At 33.0% G+C, this 20279-nt stretch overlaps 1 protein-coding gene across 1 annotated transcript; it reads left to right on the top strand.

Moving 5' to 3' along the window:
* Positions 1–482: 482 nt before the first annotated feature.
* On the top strand, positions 483–2745 carry LOC139854884 (uncharacterized). The gene is made up of 2 exons (XM_071844156.1): positions 483–564; positions 2240–2745. The coding sequence occupies exons 1-2, from the start codon at positions 483–485 to the stop codon at positions 2743–2745; spliced, it is 588 nt and encodes a 195-aa protein (XP_071700257.1).
* Positions 2746–20279: the final 17534 nt, after the last annotated feature.

Raw genomic sequence — 20279 nt, 5'->3', positions numbered from 1 at the left:
TTATACAGCAACAATAGTGATTAGAAGGTGTTTAATTAAATGGGTCTGTGGTGTTGGGTTTGTGAAGTTCTTCGAATGATAACAACATGGTAACAACCATGATTGAACAGAATAGTTGCAGGTTTTTAAGTGGGTGTTGGTATTCGTATTTAAACAGAATTATAGCAGTTGAAGGGGGCTGTTAATCGACAGGTTTGGTGGACGTTCTTAGTGGTTTTGATGAACCGAAAGTAGCAGTGAATCATGGTGGGGTTTTCGATAACACAAATAGGTTTGGTGAAAATGGTGATCGAGTAAAGTGAGGAACAAAGCACCAGTGATGTTGAATATACTAGAGAAAGGTTGTCGCATCTTGTTTCTAGTTCCAGTTACGAACCACAGACTCAATCTTGCACTTTTTGTATTGACCATTCCAATCCTTGCATTACGGTTAATAGTGATGGAGATTGATGGTGGTGGTTTTAAATAGTGGTGTCGTGTAGATGGGTGTTGAATGGTGGCCGGTAATGGAGTTTGTCGGAGGTGGTGGATCATGGTGCTCACGATGGGGAGATGGTCAAGGTGGTGTGATGTTGAAGAAGAAGTAGTGAGTTTGTGTTTGTACATGTGTATGTAAATATATAATGAATGAGAGAATGATGAAAACAAAAACAATTGTAATAATTCAATCAAAGATCACGGATGTTATTAAGTATCACTCTGCCGACACTATATCACGGACTGGGCTTCGTACCCCGTTGTTAATTTGGGACGGATAAAAGTCTTCGGAAAAATCCCAAATTTTTAGATTAACTATATTTATTTATTTTGGTCATTATGGTATAAAATTCGATCCTTAATTTGTTAAATAAAAATTACATCAATTCTCCCTCTCAATTCTGGGTAAAATATAAAAAGTGTTAAAATTTAATAACTAGATCCTAATTACTTTTTTAGTAAGCCTAAAATTTATAGAACTCATTTTCGTATCACCATTTATTTTAAAATTACATAAGTTTGAATTAAACTTGCTTAATTAACCATCGAATGATGAACGAGTGCTACTATCGTTTACAGAATGTATTCGAAACCAAATATATATATTTTCAATATACTTTATATATATTTATTTTAATAATAAATTTTATTATTACTTATATCATTTTATTTTACAAAATTAATTCTAATATCTACATAATATAATATTTCATATTATATTAAACAACACAACAACAACAACAATAACAGTACCCAATCCCATAAGAGTGGGGTATGAGGGAGGTGGGATGTAGACAATCCTTCCTCTATCCTAGAATAAAGAGAAATCATTTCTCCCCCCGAGTTAAACACTCACAAGAGCGGAGAAAGTCCTCCCTCTTTCTATTCGACGGGTAAAGAGATTGCTTTCAAGGGGACCTCCGGCCATAAAGAATGAGAAAAAATAATAAAAAAAATTAAGTAAATTTTAAAAAAAAACCATGAAATAAATAGCTAAATATATAAAAAATAGTAATAATAAATAAGAAAATAAAAAAATAAAATGAACAGAGACGCCATGAAAATGGTAGAATCAAATTTTCATAGGTTTTACATCGTGCCTGGGGTTCAATTTAGGCTCTAAGCGACAGTCAAGTCGCCAATAAATCGACGCTTGCTAAGCCTCGCTTAACAGAACCGTGTATGAAAAAAAAACTAATAGTAGGAGTATATATATATATATATATATATATATATATATATATATATATATATATATATATATATATATATATAATGGAAAAAGAAGACGTACCTTAGACAGTAGGGCGGAGATCAGGACCAAACGAGAGATGCTACAACTAAAAAACAAAAAACATATATGACCGCAAACAAGCAACCCAAAACACAACAAAACATACAAACCTAGAAACACACACACACACACACTCACACAAACACATACATACATACATACATACATACATACATACATACATACATACATACATACAAGAAACCGTACGTAACCAAACAAAAAACATGAAAACCTGAAACGTACCCGCGAGCAAACATACATAAAATAGTTATTCGTGAATCGTCGGATCTAGTCGAAGGTCAAATAAATATATTAAACACAGTTCAAAGTTTTTAAGATTTCAACATTACAGACTTTGCTTATCGTGTCGGAAACATTTAAAGATTAAGTTTAAATTTGGTCAGAAATTTCCGGGTCGTCACATAAGAGAGCCTACTTTGCACGACATTCACCGTTTGTATGCAGGTCATGAAAGGATTCATGGTTTTCCGGGCATGTTGGGTAGTATAGATTGTATGCACTGGGCATGGGCAAAATGTCCGGTTGCGTGGAGAGGACAGTTTATGCGAGGCGATCACAGTCACCCAACTATTATGCTTGAAGCGGTCGCCTCGTATGATAATTGGATTTGGCATGCGTATTTTATTGTAGCGGGTTCAAACAACGATATTAATGTGCTAAACACTTGTGATTTGTTCAACTCAATGTTTAATAAGGAAATGCACGACGTTCCTTATCAAATAAACGGGGTTGATTACAGAAGAGGGTATTATTTAGCTGACGGTATTTACCCAACATGGGCGGCATTTGTTAAGGGATTTTCAAGTGCCGTTGACGAAAAACGTACTTACTTTACAAAGAAACAAGCGAGCTCTCGCAAAGATGTTGAAAGAACGTTTGGGATCCTACAAGGCCGTTGGCATATTCTTCAGCGCATATTCTTCAGCAACTCGCACGGGCTTACGAGGTGAATATAATGAGACAATTAATGTACACGTGCATCGTGATACACAACATCATTATCGAAGATAATGGATACAACCTTGCTGAGAATGATTGGGTAGTTGAGCCCGTTCAACATATACAACGTACTTGGATCGATAAGTGTGACGCTCGTGCAAGAAGAACAAGGGAGTTACATGATAGAGAAGTGCATGAAGGCATACGATCTGATTTGGTTGAACATTTGTGGGATCTTCGAGACAACTTATGAATTTTATTACGTATTAGTTTATTTTATGAATTTTAATAAATGTAATGGTTTGTTTTATGAATTTTAATAAATGTAATAGTTTATTTTATGAATTTTAATTAATTATTTTGTTTTTATATTAAATTAGTTAAATACAATATTTAAAAATCAATTTAAAAAATAAAAAATAAAAAATGGACACTGAAATGGACACTGTGGACACCTCCACCTTACACACTGTCAGTCAATTTTATTGTCAAAAATGAATACTGAAATTGACACTGAAAAATGAACACGGACACCTTGTGCTCTAAATTGTTTTTTTTTGTTAAAAGTTAATTGTTATGTTAACCCAAATATACGATATAATTTAAAGGTTCTATATCAATAAACTTATTACTATCACAATTATTTTTGAACATAGACACTATAAAATTACTTATATGTAAAGAGAATCTATATTCTATATATTGAATAATTTTGTATTCTATATTGAAAATTAAATATAAAATATATGGTTAATGTGTATGTACACTATGTACACATCAGTAGTAAAATGGGGAAATGAAATACTCCGTATCACTATATACATTAAAAGAGAATTTCGATTAACTAATAAATGTTTTCAAAACCCCCTTAATTACCGTTAGATTAGGAAATTACATTATAATACCCCTTGATCCAACGGTCCTTAACATTCACTAAAAAAAATTAGCTAATGAATCAATTGTTAAAACACTTATCCTTAAAATACCCTTAATCAAAGAAACACACGCATGGGACAAAATTAACAAGAAGGGGTTCATGAAAGTTATATTCATTCACAACATTCGGAATAAACAAATCCTAGCATTCTCTCCCAGATCGTCTACACTTAAAATTCATCATCTACAATATAACTGAGTTGCCATGTCGTCGCCGTTTATGCAATCAAAATCAAATCAAGTAATTATAACAGGTATTTTATTCGTATACAATAAAAGAGGGTATTATTTTTCTATAAAATCAAAGCGACTATTCTTCTATAAATTTAAAGCAGGTATCAAAAACAACAAACGGAATTAGAATATTACTGCTAAAACATTTATTATATTACAATCAATTAGTGTCACGATGAAGAAAACCCCTTCGATTAGGAAGTGGTTTAATTTCGATCCTAACTGGGTTTTCTTATGCGATGTGTGGCAAATGGGAGGAGCAATTGTGATTAGTTTATTGTCAGTGTTTTGTTTGCTGTCTAATGGTTAGGATTCCACAATTCAGGCTATTTTTTTCTGTTCCGGAGTCGCATTGATTTTTGAATCAATCGGTTTTTGTATGAATATGTCGATTGGTTTTATGTGTGAAATAATGTGTCTCTGATTGATCTGTTACCTTTGTGTGTGTGTGTGTGTTATCATTAGTTTATTACATTAGGCGTTTAGGAAAACGAACAGAGCCGTCTGTTGTTACTGATTGTTACCCAAATTTTATATTTCTCTCTTTTTGTTACTGCAATTGTCCTATAACTTTGACCTTTCACCGTAGTCGACGACGGTTTGTTTTTTGTGTCTCTCAATTGTTCTTTTCTTTTTGTTGTTACTCTGTTTATTGATGTCTTTCTTATTTTTGAAGTTGATTTTAAGTTTGTGTTTTGATTCCGTTTTTTTTTTGCTGGGGAACTTGCGATCATCAACAGATTCGGTGTTTGTTTTTATTCTCAGGTAATGTTTATATTTATTTACGTTTGCCTTCGAGTTTTGTTTGGAGTTCGTGTGTTTGTTTGTTGTCTCATCGATTTTAAGTTCTTCATTTGGCGTATATGTTGGTATGCTACTGTCATTTTTTGGTGTTTTTTTGCCCCTGTTTTTTTGAACTGGTAATTTGTGTTGTAAAATGCCAATATGGCTACTGAAAAAGCGGAAAGTAAGTAGTGATACTGTTTTTGTGTCTGATGAGCCTATGTCTGATCATCGTGTTATACAACGTACAGAATTCTATGCCATACTTTTGTTGTTGATTTCTCATATTTACTACTATATATTATATTATATTATGTGGACGTAGGCATTGACTCTGTGACAAGATAAGTTGTTGCTACTGCACAGAGACCCGATTGATGGTTTGCTGATTGTGACTTTGATTGAAAATGTAGTTGTAGAAAGTTAGTTTCTATGTTTCTAAAAAGTCTTATGAGTTGCAAACCTGATTTCAAGTGTCGCGGATGCAGTCGGGTCAACGGTTATAGCTTCAACTTCTACTAAATATGGAGGTATACAAATTTTAAACTATTAAAGCATTGTTACACTTTTGATCTTTATTCAAAGCAGTGCTTCTATATTGTTTATTTGTGGTTTTCAATTTGGTCATCTAATTTTGCCTTTAGAGAGTATTTTGGATGTTACCAGCTATGTGACAATGTGGAAGCAATTAGTGTTTTTTGTTTACATGAGTGACTTGGTATTTGAAACAATAAAATTTGCTTAATTATTGACTGTTTACATATTGTAGTATTTTTTGTTTTTGTTTTGTATTTAACGCACATGAGAGAATCCAACAACTTTAAAATTCATCAAATCACCAACTTCAAAGAGATTCCTGTAATAGGTACTCGATACACTTTTTCAGGTTCATTTCATACGATCAACTATCTGGAAGAGGACCAAACTACCAGTGATGTGTTCTAGAGGGTGTGTATGAAACGGCTATCAGTTTTATATTTATTTACTACCGGAAATCACCTAAATTAAACTAAAACACAAAAGGCAAGTATACCTATCGTGTAATGATATAGCTAAGGTAAAGTCCAGGAGGTCGATCCGTGGACACTATTATTGGGTATCTTACTAGGTCAAATTAGTTAATTAAGTAGTTAAACTAGATTTAGTAATATATAGTAATTATAGGTAACTTTGAGGGGATTTACCGTTTAATGATCGGTTTGTCAATTTTATATTTTTATGTGTAAAGATAAATGACAATAATTAAAGTGCATAAAATAAATAAATGACGATAAATAAAATAACAATAAATAAAATTGCGATAGAATATGAAATAAAAGGATTATGCTTATTTAAACTTCCGTAATCATGATGTTTGACGTTTGATTTTAATTAATTGTTACCCGGGTTAATTGTCCTTTGTCCTGGTTTATTTGATACCTATCTGGTTTTTGTCCATAATAGTCCATCGGTCATAAATATAAAGTGCGAGTGTCCTCATCAAATTACCCTTATACCCGAAGTCAAATATTCCCATTAATTAAGGATTTAAACTTTGACGCAGTTATCACTTCTGTCAACAATTACACCAGTTATCACTGTATGTAATCCACCCCTGTTTTAATTAGATATGAATATTAATTTACCCACTTGATCAGTTTGAATAATCAATTACCCAACCTGAATAATTAATTAAATGATTATAATAGATTCCATATGAACGTCACTAAATAGGACAACTATAATCATTATTAATTATTAGGTTAATTAATTTGAAGATAGGTTCGACAGACTCCAATGAGTTGTCACTCAATTAGACAATATCCCCCATCTATTAATAGTCAATAGTCCAATTTCCACAAGTGTCGGTCTTTTGCCCAAACCTTAATTATGGTCCAAAGTTCAATAACCCCGTCTTAATATTTAGTCAAACATCACGATTACTTTGACTTAAATAAGCATAATAATAACTTAGTTACGAGACATTAATTTAAAAAGGAAGAACATAACTTACAATGATTATTTATAGCGTAGCGTTACACGGACAGAGTTTCGATTTAAAACCCGTAAAACATTCTTACAATAACCCAATTATTATTAAACTTAAATTAAAATTAAAATTATAATTATAAAATATATATATATATATATATATATATATATATATATATATATATATATATATATATATATATATATATATATATATATATATATATATATATATCGTATATGATATGAGAAAGGAAAAGAAAAAGGTGTAGTTTCTTCATTACTCCGTGCCTTGCTTTTATAGGCAAATGATTGATACTGTTGATTTGAAATTTTCACTTATGACCCTTTAACTATGCTCAATTAACAACTTTTTATTATTTATTATTATTATTATTATTATGAATTATTTAAATATTATATTATATTTTTGTGCATAGTTGACTTGTACTTTCAGCTCCGTTGCGTCGAGCGTTGAAAGTTGGTTCATGTCTCGGTTCTGGATTTTCGAACGCCTTTTCGTATAATTTGATATCTTGTACTTTGCATTTTGCGGCTTGTACTTTTGTAATTTTGAGACGTTTCTCATCAATAAATTGAACCACTTGAATTGTACTTTGTACTTTTTAGCTTTTTGGTCATTTGCGTCTTCAAATCGTCGAATCTGTCTTTTGTCTTCACCTTTTATTATTTAAACGATAATTACTTGAAATTAGAACAATTGCAACTAAAGCTTGTCTTTCTTGAAGGATAATGCTATGAAATATATGTTCGTTTTTAGCATTATCAAATATTCCCACACTTGAGCGTTGCTTGTCCTCAAGCAATATAGAACTTGAATATAACTTTACCAGAATCACTTCTTTATTCTTCACACTTTGTACATCAGTGATTTCAATACGGCGGTATGAACAATGATAGTAACGATGTGGTTTACAGTCCCACATGACTATGAAAATTTAGATCCTTTAAGGAAATCGGATCTTTATGAAAACATTTGATCTTTTGAAAATTCAATCTAGCTTTTACCCTAGATAAGTTTTCCAGAATAACCCTTCACCGGTGTTTGCAAATTGTTTTTGTGGGTTTTGTGGGTTTCAGATTTGAAAATTTTAGCTCAAAACTTATGGTTTTGTGTCACCCACTTGCTAACCTTGTATTAGGAAAGCAACACGTCCAGTATACTTGCTCCTTATATTACCTTTCGGTAAACGTCCGTCCGGTTGTAAAGGAAAGCGTTGAACAAGCAACTGTTAAGGAAATGTCCCGTGACATGCTTTTGATTATGGTCTATATCGTGTCGGATGCAATTACTATCCTTTGTAGGAGCAATAGTAAAGATCACCCTATAGTTTTTCGGCCTGGCACAAGGTCCTGTCTTCGACCATGCTATGCAACCACCGTTCTTACGGTTAACACCTGATTTGGTTCAGGTTACCTAATGAATTCCAGGTGAATTCCTAGGATTTTACGTTCAATGGTAATGAACGTATTAAAAATGGGTTTTCAGAAAATAAATCGGTTTGTAATTTTGATCAAAATATTTTCTCGTTCAAGTTTGAGTTTAGATATCATCGAATTCCATGAGTTTGAATTCTCAATCTTTAAGGTCAATCTCAAGGATTGAGTGATATCAGGCTTAAAAGCTGATTTTTGATCTTTAAGGAGATTATCCTTTTCTGGGTGTCTGATTCATTAGTCTTATCAAGCTAATTTGCACGGCGCCCTCCCCATTTTACGAGACAGATCCTCTCATGGTTAGGATAAGTCTGACCACATGGCGACCCGGTTTGATGCCGAGGTCCGTGGATTTCCTGCTGATTTTAGAGATGACTTTTCTTGATTTTTCGTCAACCTACAGCTGGTCTGGACGACAACTTCCTGACCTAAATCAAGAAGCGCGTGTCTTTTTTGGAAGACTTTACTTCCTTTTAATGATGGAATTGATTCATCGTGTAGATCCATCTTTTCTTTCAAAGGTATTACAATAAATCGGGTAAAACTGATTAGTTTAGTTCAAAGCAAAAGTACCTGCAATAATCTGTACCAAATATGTGATATGTTTTTTAAAGAAATTAGTAAATTCTTCCCACACTTAGCTTTTATTTATTTTTTTCTTTGCCTTTTTATTCTCCTCTATTCCATTTTAAATGAATTCTAACGTTTTGAGTTGTTTCTCAATTTATGTCCTTTTCGAGGCAACAATAATTTCGGTATTAACACCTAGTTTTATCGTTCATAAATATGTATACACATGATTTTGAGTTCATTTAATTGAAAAATTTTAAAATTTTCATAAAATTTGGCAATTAAACCAAGTGTAAACCCGAGAGAATTTATAACCCTTCTCCACACTTGAGATCATGCAATGCCCTCATTTGCATGAAATCAGACTATAATTATAAATTCATGAGGGTAATTAGTGTAGAAAAGTGATTAAAAATACCGAGTTTGCAACATATTATTTTATATAACATTTGATATTTTGCGTCTTGTTGTTAAAATTAGTAGCTTTTATTGAATTTAATGTCAGTCTTTAAAAGTACGCTGTTTTACCCTGTTTTGTACATAAGATAAATTACAAACATATATAATATTTTTATTATATATATATATATATATATATATATATATATATATATATTATAAAACTTTATTTATTAAAATAATTTAAATGAATAATTTTTTTAAAATTTTGTTTCCTTTTACTTAAGGTAGTTCCGGTATGTTTACCTAATCCGTCCCTCGACAAAATTTAAAATTTGTCGTTAAAGCGATTGTTTTAAAAGCAAAGATTTTTGGGTTTTTTAATTTTTTTGGTATACTTTAGATCAATAAAATTAAAAATAATGATAACAAAATTTGTCGCCCCGCCCTCAGGTAAAGCAATTTCGGTTCCATGACCTAGTCTTCAACTTACGATGAATTTTAGAAATCATTTTTTTAAACTTAATGAAATAAAGTAATTTTTTTTGTTTTTAAATTCACACAAAACTTAAATTTAAAAATGCATATTAATTTTATACAAAACCTATAAAACAAAAATTCAGAATGGAGGGAGAAAACTAGTTCTTTAGTGTCTGCTAGTGGAAAAGACCAATCGGATTCCATTCTCGGAACTACACGAGAACAAAACAACTAACTCTAGACAGCATTTTCTTTTTAGAACATTTGAGTCTCCCCACACTTAGGTAGCTGTGGTGTTGAAATTGTGATTAACTTCATCGTCAATTTCTCTTGGACCATAATCAACTTGCATATCTGTGACTTTTGCTTTAAGCTAGTGGCTGGCTTCTTCTGTATTATCCACAAATTCAACTAGTTTCGCCTTTTATTTAGGCTACAGATTGGATACTAACCGGTTACATAACTTAAAGTTCCCCTTAATTCTAGCATCGTAAACCCGTTTATAAAGTTTCTTCATTGAACTGTTAATAACGGGGTCATTTAATTTTGTATCAACTATGGGGTTCTTTGTTATCAGGTCATCATTAGGTGTTACTTCATTTTCCCTACACTTAGGCATTTTATTATTGTTAAGCACTACCGTTGGAGTTGGTAAAACAATATGTTTCTTACCAATCATTTTTATTGGTTCAATGGTTTTGGTTGGTGGAGATTTAGACTTTCAACTCACAAAGGTGATCAATTTTTCATCATTACTAAGTGTCATTCTACCCTCTCTTACATCTAATAACGCCCCGGTGGACGCTAAGAATGGTCGACCTAAAATTAGAGGAATGTTTGGGTCCTCTTCTATGTCAATGACAATAAATTACCTACTTGAACGGGTAGTTTGTCAGCAATTCCAACTGGGTGCCTAATGGTTTGATCAAAGAGTCAGACACTCATCTCTGTTAGACTTAACTCACCTACTCTTAATCTCTTATATAATGAAAGAGGCATAACACTCACACTCGCACCTAAATCTGCTAGTGCATCATACATGACACAATCGCTAAGTAGACAAGGAACAATAAATTCACCCGGATCACCCACCCTGGGTGGAGGTTTTGGTGGAACTGTCTTCACCGGGTTTATCTTTACGGTTTTTGTTTCTTGTACTTTATTATTCTTCTTCTTCTTTCCAGAGGTATCACAAACTTTATTACCTATCACTTGCTCATACTCAACTCCTTTTCTTGGAAACGGGATGGGTGGTCTGTATGGTGCCACCACTGGCTTTACATACTCGGGTGGTGGTGGTGGTGTAACTTCTTCATTGTTACTCACATATAAAACCTTCCCATCTTCTGGTGATGGTTTTTCAGAATTTTTTGACACCATATTAACATTCTCATTCCGAGGATTTACTTCAGTATTACTCGGTAGCTTTCCTTGTTCCCTCTCACTCATCATGCTAGCAAGAGTACCTACGTGTTTTTCTATATTCAAAATGGAAGCTTGTTGAGTTCTTAATGACTGATCAAACCTCTCATTTGTTTGGGTTTGAGATGTAATAAATTGTGTTTGAGATTCCATTAGCTTTGCCATCATTTCTTCCAGATTTGGCTTTTTCTCTTCGGTTTGTTGTGGTGGTTTATACAAGCTAGGTCTTTGTTGATTGAAAGTGTTGTTTTGAGTTGGTTGGTTATTCGGACCTTGTTGGTTGTACGAGTTATTGTTGGGTCCATTTGGATTGTAAAGAATGTTTTGATTTCGATTAAAGTTTGGCCTTGGCGGTTGATAATTATTTCCAGGCCTTTGGTTCATGTAGGAAACATTCTCACGTTGTTCCATCGTTTGTTCGATGTGACAATATTTCATTAAGTATGGTCCACCGCATTGCTCACAACTGATTCGTATTGAATGAATATCTTTAGTCATTTTTTCCATTCGTCTCTCGAAAGCATCTATTTTTGCAGAAACGGAATCAAAGTCATGGCTAGAATCGGCTCTAGCCGCTTTAGATGAACGAAAGATATCTTTTTCCTTGTGCCACTCATGTGAGTGGAATGCTGTGTTATCAATAATTTTGTAAGCTTCAGTTGCGGTTTTCTTCATAATGGAACCACCAGCAGTTATGTCGATGTCTTTTCGTGTAGCAACGTCGACACCTTGGTAGAATATTTGTACTATTTGATAAGTGTCTAAACCATGCTGTGGACATCCTCTTAACAATTTTCCAAATCTTGTCCACGCCTCATATAATGTTTCATTTGGCTTTTGCGCTAACGTAAAAATTTCTCCTTGAAGTCTCATGGCTTTAGATGCCGGAAAAAATTGTTTAAGAAATTTTGCAACTAAAACATCCCATGTATCAATCGCGCCTTCAGGTAACGATTCTAACCAATCTTTGGCTTCTCCCTTTAAAGTCCAGGGAAATAACATGAGATAGATCTGTTCATCCTCAACTTCTCTGATTTTGAATAGAGTACAGATCCTATTAAAGGTTCGAAGATGTTCGTTTGGATCTTCTTTTGGCATACCACTATATTGGCATTGATTAGTTACCATGTGTAGGATTTGTCCTTTGATTTCATAATCTGGCGCATTAATATCTGGCTTAATAATGGCGTGACCTTGGCCAGTGTGTGTGGCTCTCATTCGGTCTTCCATACTTAGAGGTTCCGTTACTTCCATAATTGAACTTGTTGAATACGAATCACTGGAGGATTCTGATTTAACGGTTTGTGGTTCAGGAGGAATGATTAGTGGTTCAGGATCTTGAAATTGTCCTTGAATATCCTCCGGGTTTTCAATTTTGAAGTCGGGTTCAAAAAATAGATTACCGGAAATTTGAATTGGAGTATTTGGTCGACTAGATGACGATTCTAAAGAAAAATTAACGGTGACAATATTGGCTAGATGTCTTGATCGAGTTACAGGTGGTGAACGTATGAAAGATGGTGAACGTTTTGCTCGGTGCATTCACAGAATATCCTATTAGTTATAAAAATAAAAAATTATATAAGTTATCAAATTAATAGACTTTTCTGATTTTGCCCACGTTTTGAATATCCAATAGATGCAGCAGGTAGCCAGGACCCTTTAAATCGGAAGCCCACAACTCGCCACTAACAAATCCAACTATTACTACGAACCAGAAAATTTTGGATGTCTATCAATTTAACCACTTAATACAATTTTTCGTCGAAATTTTGAAATAAAAATCTATGTCCTAAAAACTAGAGCTTCGAGAAATAAGAAAGAAAAAGAGCGCGTCGAAAAATGTCGAAAAATAAAAGGTCGAAAAATAAGAAAATTGTAACGCGTCGAAAATTAAAAAGGGATTCTAAACGAAAAACTGGAATTACTTAAAAGGATACTAAAATTTTAACACGGCGTCGCAAAATTTTAAGGCACCTAAATCTTAGTCTAAAGAAAAAGCACTTAAAGGATTTTACGGCAAAGCCTAAAAATCTAAAAGTATAAAAATAAATATGGCAAAACTAAACTTAATACTAAAAGTTGTGACTAGAGTCTAAAAATCTAAAGGTAATAAAACTTAAATTTTTTTTCTTTTCGAAATTAATAATTTTTTTTATTTTTTTAAATTATTTTATTTTTTTTTATTTTTTTACGTTTTAATTTTTTTTTTAAATATTTTTTTTAAATATTTTTTTTTTTAAAAATTCTTTTATTTTATTTTTATTTTTTAAAAAAAACGAGACTTATTATTGTTATTTTTTTTAATTTTTTTATTTTTTTAATTCATTTACTATTCATTGAATAGTAAATGAAACGAAATTAATTAATTTACTATTCACATGAAAATGACATGATAGAAATTATTAATTATAAGTTACATAATATACCCTTGAAGTATTTAATAAATACGACTTTTTAAAAGCTTCAAATTTGATTCAAAATTATTATTATATTATTATATTTTATTTCAATATTATTATATTTATTAAATTATTATATTTAAATTAATATATCTTTAATCAGTCAAAAACTAAAAAAAAAAAATTTAAATACCCCGTGAAGACACAAAAAGTGTCCCCGGCAGCGGCGCCAAAAACTTGATGTGTTCTAGAGGGTGTGTAAGAAACAGCTATCAGTTTTATATTTATTTACTACAGGAAATCACATAAATTAAACTAAAACACAAAAGGCAAGTATACCTATCGTGTAATAATATAGCTAAGGTAAAGTCCGGAAGGTCGATCCGTGGACACTATTATTGGGTATCTTACTAGGTCAAATTAGTTAATTAAGTAGTTAAACTAGATTTAGTAATATATAGTAATTATAGGTAACTTTGGGGGGATTTACCGTTTAATGACCGGTTTGTCGATTTTATATTTTTAAGCGTAAAGATAAATGACAATAATTAAAGTGCGTAAAATAAATAAATAACGATAAATAAAATAACAATAAATAAAATTGCGATAGAATATGAAATAAAAGGATTATGCTTATTTAAACTTCCGTAATCATGATGTTTGACGTTTGATTTTAATTAATTGTTACCCGGGTTAATTGTCCTTTGTCCTGGTTTATTTGATACCTATCTGGTTTTTGTCCATAATAGTCCATCGGTCATAAATATAAAGTGCGAGTGTCCTCGTCAAATTACCCTTATACCCGAAGTCAAATATTCCCATTAATTAAGGATTTAAACTTTGGCGCAGTTATCACTTCTGTCAACAATTACACTAGTTATCACTGTATGTAATTCACCCCTGTTTTGATTAGATATGAATATTAATTTACCCACTTGATCAGTTTGAATAATCAATTACCCAACCCGAATAATTAATTAAATGATTATAATAGATTCCATATGAACGTCACTAAATAGGACAACCATAATCATTATTAATTATTAGGTTAATTAATTTGAAGATAGGTTCGACAGACTCTAATGAGTTGTCACTCAATTAGACAATACCCCCATCTATTAATAGTCAATAGTCCAATTTCCACAAGTGTCGGTCTTTTGCCCAAACCTTAATTATGGTCCAAAGTTCAATAACCCCGTATTAATATTTAGTCAAACATCACGATTACTTCGACTTAAATAAGCATAATAATAACTTAGTTACGAGACATTAATTTAAAAAGGAAGAACATAACTTACAATGATTATTTATAGCGTAGCGTTATACGGACAGAGTTTCGATTTAAAACCCGTAAAACATTCTTACAATAACCCAATTATTATTAAACTTAAATTAAAATTATAATTATAAAATATAAATATATATATATATCGTATTTGATATGAGAAAGGAAAAGAAAAAGGTGTAGTTTCTTCATTACTCCGTGCCTTGCTTTTATTGGCAAATGATTGATACTGTTGTAGGTGGAATGTTAGCTGGCTACCATTCAAAGTTGAATCAATAATATCTCGTTGCGAATTATTGATTTGAAATTTTCACTTATGACCCTTTAACTATGCTCAATTAACAACTTTTTATTATTTATTATTATTCTTATTATGAATTATTTAAATATTATATTATATTCTTGTGCATAGTTGACTTGTACTTTCAGCTCCATTGCGTCGAGCGTTGAAAGTTGGTTCATGTCTCTGTTCCGGATTTTCGTTGAAAGTTGGTTCATATCTTGTACTTTGCGTTTTGCGGCTTGTACTTTTGTAATTTTGAGACGTTTCTCATCAATAAATTGAACCACTTGAATTGTACTTTGTACTTTTTAGCTTTTTGGTCATTTGCGTCTTCAAATCGTCGAATCTGTCTTTTGTCTTCACCTTTTATTATTTAAACGATAATTACTTGAAATTAGAACAATTGCAACAAAAAGCTTGTCTTTCTTGAAGGATAATGCTATGAAATATATGTTCGTTTTTAGCATTATCAACCAGCTACCTAATCAGACGAGAAGTTCCAATCCTTGCAGGTAAAAAAATTAAATAAATAAATTACACTTTACAGCACTTCACTTGCTAACTGTAAATTACAACATATAACAGACTATATCGGGTCAATCCACCATGTTGGAAACATCAGGCCATACGGAAACGCAAAGACTACACATAAAAGGTGTCGGAAAATCAATATCTACAACCTAAGGTGACAACAAAAATAACTTTGTCTCAGCAAATTTTTTTATCGGAAAAACATAGAATTAGCAGGTTAGGTGGTCGTATGCACACATCATCTATAAAAGTAGCAGTAACTCAAGGAATTGCGGCAGGTTATGCTCGCACATGCCAAACTAGGTTATTTGAAACGGGTCATATTTTAAAACTGGTCAAAATGCCAACTTCTTCTAAAGCAGAGTAAGCTGCACTTTTAAAATACTTGCAGTCTGTTTTTTTAAGTTACTGGACTACGATTTGTCATGCTATAATTATAATCAATATTCACTTGGGACTTATTATAATTGTTAAGTCATTTTGACACTTTAACTTTTTACTAAAGCAAAATGACATAGTACTTTAAAAATTAACAACTAAATACGCTGCACACCACTTTGGGTTTTATCTAATTGGATCAGTTTGCTTAATTATATTAGACTGATTATATTTAACATGCTAGACCAAATTGATTAAGAAAATTTGACCCATTTGCCTTACCATCTTTCTTTTAAGATGACTGCAATTTAATTTTGATATGCCATTGCACATTCAATCTTAACTTAAGAATCAACTTATTTGCTAGCCCATTTGACCGGTTTCAACCAACTTTATATAAGCACTTTGATTTACTGTAGTTGATCAAGTTTACCACTGTAAAGGAAAGCATATATAGAAAAACGTACGACAAATCCAATCATCCACTTAAGCAGAACCGACTCCGACTCCACAGTGCAGAATTAGAAATGAACCAAATTCAAGAAATGTTGGCATATTTGTTTATTCAGAACCCTGACCTTTATCCTATAAGCACTAGCCAATATCGTAGAACAAATACATCTATAACCATAACTAAAAACTCATTTACAGGATGAAAATTTTCCCTGCGGGGGCACAATTTTAAAAGTAGAGAACCAATGAGCATGATCTTACAATGGCGGTGTCTTAACAAGGGTTCACAAGAAGACAATTACAGGTGTAAGATAAGAAAACAAAAGGTACCACAAACGGTTTCTAATAAACAACAATATGCAGGTATTGCTTCAAAATTTACTTCGCATATGATGCTGCATAGGCTGGACTCACATTCTTTAAAGATCATGGAGCTACTACCATCATAGCGAACCCTACCAATCTCTTATATCGTAAATCGATCCCGACAACCATCGAAAAATACCAGATATTGCAATTTCATTATCATTATGGGCCCACCGAAGAATAGTAATATCGTTAATAAATAAACGATATTGTGTAAGATATAATAGTCTCCAACAAAGCTTAAACACATCTCGGGTCAGCTTTGTGAAGCTTTAACACATCCCGGGTTGGCCACTGCATCGCGCGGCTGGCCTCCTACTTGTTTATTTCAATTCAATACCTACATCAGTTACTTAAAATCAATGAAATTGAATAAAAATTAGAAACCCTCAATTGAAAAGATAATAGAGATATGTTGATGCATTTTATGTAAGTCCATAGACATCTAACGCACGTCCATTGCAGGTACTACAGTTTACAGGCTATCATGATCGCTCGTTATTATCCTATCTGTGTTTGTATGTAGTTACGGGTACTACAGGAACGCGATCAGGATGTTTGATTATGTTAGACTTAGTCAGACGTACGAGTAAAGCTTCACTCGTACGGCTGACAGGCTCATACGCACGGTTGATGCTGAGCTAAGTCACAAATATAACCTAAATGATATAACACGGGTGAGTGATCACCCATACGGCTGAGGAAGCCAACTTATACGAGTGATGGATGACTCGTACGGGTGAGTCAATAGCAGGAGTATATAAGTGCTATGTTCTTCAATTTAGGTTAAGCCTCTCATTTTTACACACACATACTCAGATATGGTTTGCCTAATCCGATTCTCTCTCAACCCAAATCACTCAAGAGGTGAATAACAGCTCTAGGTGTTAATCTAATAACAATCATTTTGTAGTTTGACTAAATTAATCTCAAAAAGCTTCACATATTCACTAGTTATGGTTTGATTCACTAATTCCGCCTTTGTGTGAATTAAACCTGTTGATTTCGAAGTTTCTAGTCATGTTTCATCATTGGTATCAGAGCATTGGTTGTGATTTCAACATCATCTAGTGATTTTTGGTGATTAAAGAGTTTGTTATTTTGGGTTTTTGAGTTTTAGAGTGATTTTGATCAAAAAGGAATCATTTTTACCTGTGTAATTGTGATTAGAGAGTGTGTTTATGTTAGTTTAATGCTAATCCAACTTGTGGATGAAGAAATTGAGGTTTAGCATCAATTTCTAGGGTTTTAGAGTGATTTAGGGTTAACAGCTGTTCACACGAGTGGGTCAAATTTTCTTGCTCACACGTACGGTTGACCAGACGGTTGACATCACTCGTGAACTCACACGCACGGTTTAGCATAACCTTTTGAGGTTAAATGACTACAGTCTGATCACATGAGTGATCAAGCGATTGACTCTGACACGTAAGAGTAATCACACGGGTGATCGTTACTCGCACGTCTGAGAATAAGTGATTAGTTCTTTTGGTTGGTTTAGTCAAACGTACGCTTAAGTAGTGACTCGCACGCTTGATTCGTGACATGTACGGTTGATACTGTCACACGTACGGTTAATATCCTGAACCACACAGTTTACCCTTTGGTAAAATTTTCAAAATGTTTAATTGAAACGACTACGCGTTGGCCGCACCGTTAGTTCAGAGTATTACGAATATGACTCAACGATTACTCCTTGCTGAGAGTGAATTAGGAAGTGGTACGAAATGTCCGAGGTTAATGAATATGGATAACTATTCCACTTGGAAGTCGAGATTTAAGATTTGGTCTGATGGTCAGGACACAAAGCTTTGGAAGTACATTGAAACCGAATTTCAATGGCCACGTTCACCTGTTACAAATGAATTATATACGTTGCATAATATGCCTTCAGAAGAACGTGAAGAGTATAACTTGGAGAAAAAGATGTACTGTAACTTGACGAGTGCTCTTGATGGTCCGATTTTTCATCAATTTCTGTGTCATGATAACTCATTCAAGATATGGGAAGCACTTCCTACTTTCGATGAAGGAAATACATCTTATAAAACTAGAAAAGGTTTAGAATTGAAAACTGAGTTCGATCGTTTTCATTGGCAAGTCGGAGAATCTATTACAGAATTAGTTGAAAGATATCGTCATTTTCTAGCTGAACTACACAAGCATGATGTGACCATTACTGAAAAAGACAAAGTTACATGTCTAGCTGGAGCATTACCTTTAGAATGGAATGGTTTCGTATTAACTATGAAAACCAGTGGAGAACTAGCTACTGCTACAGTGAACTCGTTTATTGCAAGACTTCAGGAAGAAGAACTAGAATTGTTAAACAAAGTCAAGAGGTCTAAACAAGTTCAAGACACGAAAATGTATTGTCCAAATGGTTACACACCGCCTAAATTAGTTCATGCACCATTTCAAACAGATTTTGCTACGAACAATCAGAATATGTATGGTTTGAATGTTAGCAGTGCACCTATTCAACAACCTTTGTATCCACCACAAGCTTCACAATGTTCTCTCAATACTCAATCACAGCCTACTTCCAACACTACAAAGTCATCTACACCGACTGCATCAGATGTTCTTTCTGCACTTAAGATTGAAAACATGAGAAAAGCTGGGAAAGATAAGATTAGTGTAGATATAGCTTTGCTGTCAAGCCTTGTTAATTCTTGTGATAGTTATCTTGATGGTCATGTGGGTAACATTCATCTAACAACAGAAGATTATCATCAACTAGATAGAGATGAAGCAGAAAAGATGGATATTATGTAGGGTATGGCAAATCTTGAGAGAAGAGCAAGAGATTATGAAGAGTGAACTGGAAAACCGATCAGTCTGACCAAAGATACAAAACTGGGTTTTGATATGAATACTATTACTTGTTACAACTGTGCAGATTTAGGTCATTTTTCAAGACAGTGCACAAAATAGAAGAAGCAGGGTAATCGTAAGCCGTTCAAAAATCAGAACTACAGTTCTCAGAGTCAAACTACAAAGCGTGAGATTTACATTACTGATAAAGTAAATGAAGTTAAAACAACAGAAAGTCTGAACAAAGCTTTGGTTGTCATTCATGGAGACGATGATGATTGGTCTATCAAATTAAATGTAGATGATCAACAACCTAAAGCTAACATGGCTAAGATCACTAAATCTGAAGCAGATTGTGTTATTGATCAAAATTTAGTTGAGAAGCTGACTGCTCGTGCTGAAACAGATGAAAGATTGTCTCGAACAATTCGAAAAGAGAAGATTCAGAAACTGGTTAAAGAAAAATTCAAGAAGGCACGTGATTCAGTTCCTCGTACACCTGAATCTGGAAGTGTTTCACCAACATCGTCAGAGGACTACTACTCCAACAGTTGGAAGGATAAATATGGTGATACCTCAATGTTTGAAGAAAGTCTAGAAACTGATCAAAGTAAAGAAACATTGGTTGATGCTGATAGAGAACTAGACGAATGGGGTAAAATGATTGCCGAAGAGTTGGAAATGTTAGTTCTTATGGGTGAAGGTTCAGATCTTGAGAGTGAAAGCTCAGAAGATAATGATTCAGACAAGAAGTCAGACTCAGAAGTTAAAAATGAA

The sequence above is a fragment of the Rutidosis leptorrhynchoides genome, chromosome 6, assembly GCF_046630445.1.
Source record: "Rutidosis leptorrhynchoides isolate AG116_Rl617_1_P2 chromosome 6, CSIRO_AGI_Rlap_v1, whole genome shotgun sequence".
Classification (NCBI taxonomy): domain Eukaryota; kingdom Viridiplantae; phylum Streptophyta; class Magnoliopsida; order Asterales; family Asteraceae; genus Rutidosis; species Rutidosis leptorrhynchoides.
This window is presented reverse-complemented; position numbering and strand designations above follow the sequence as displayed.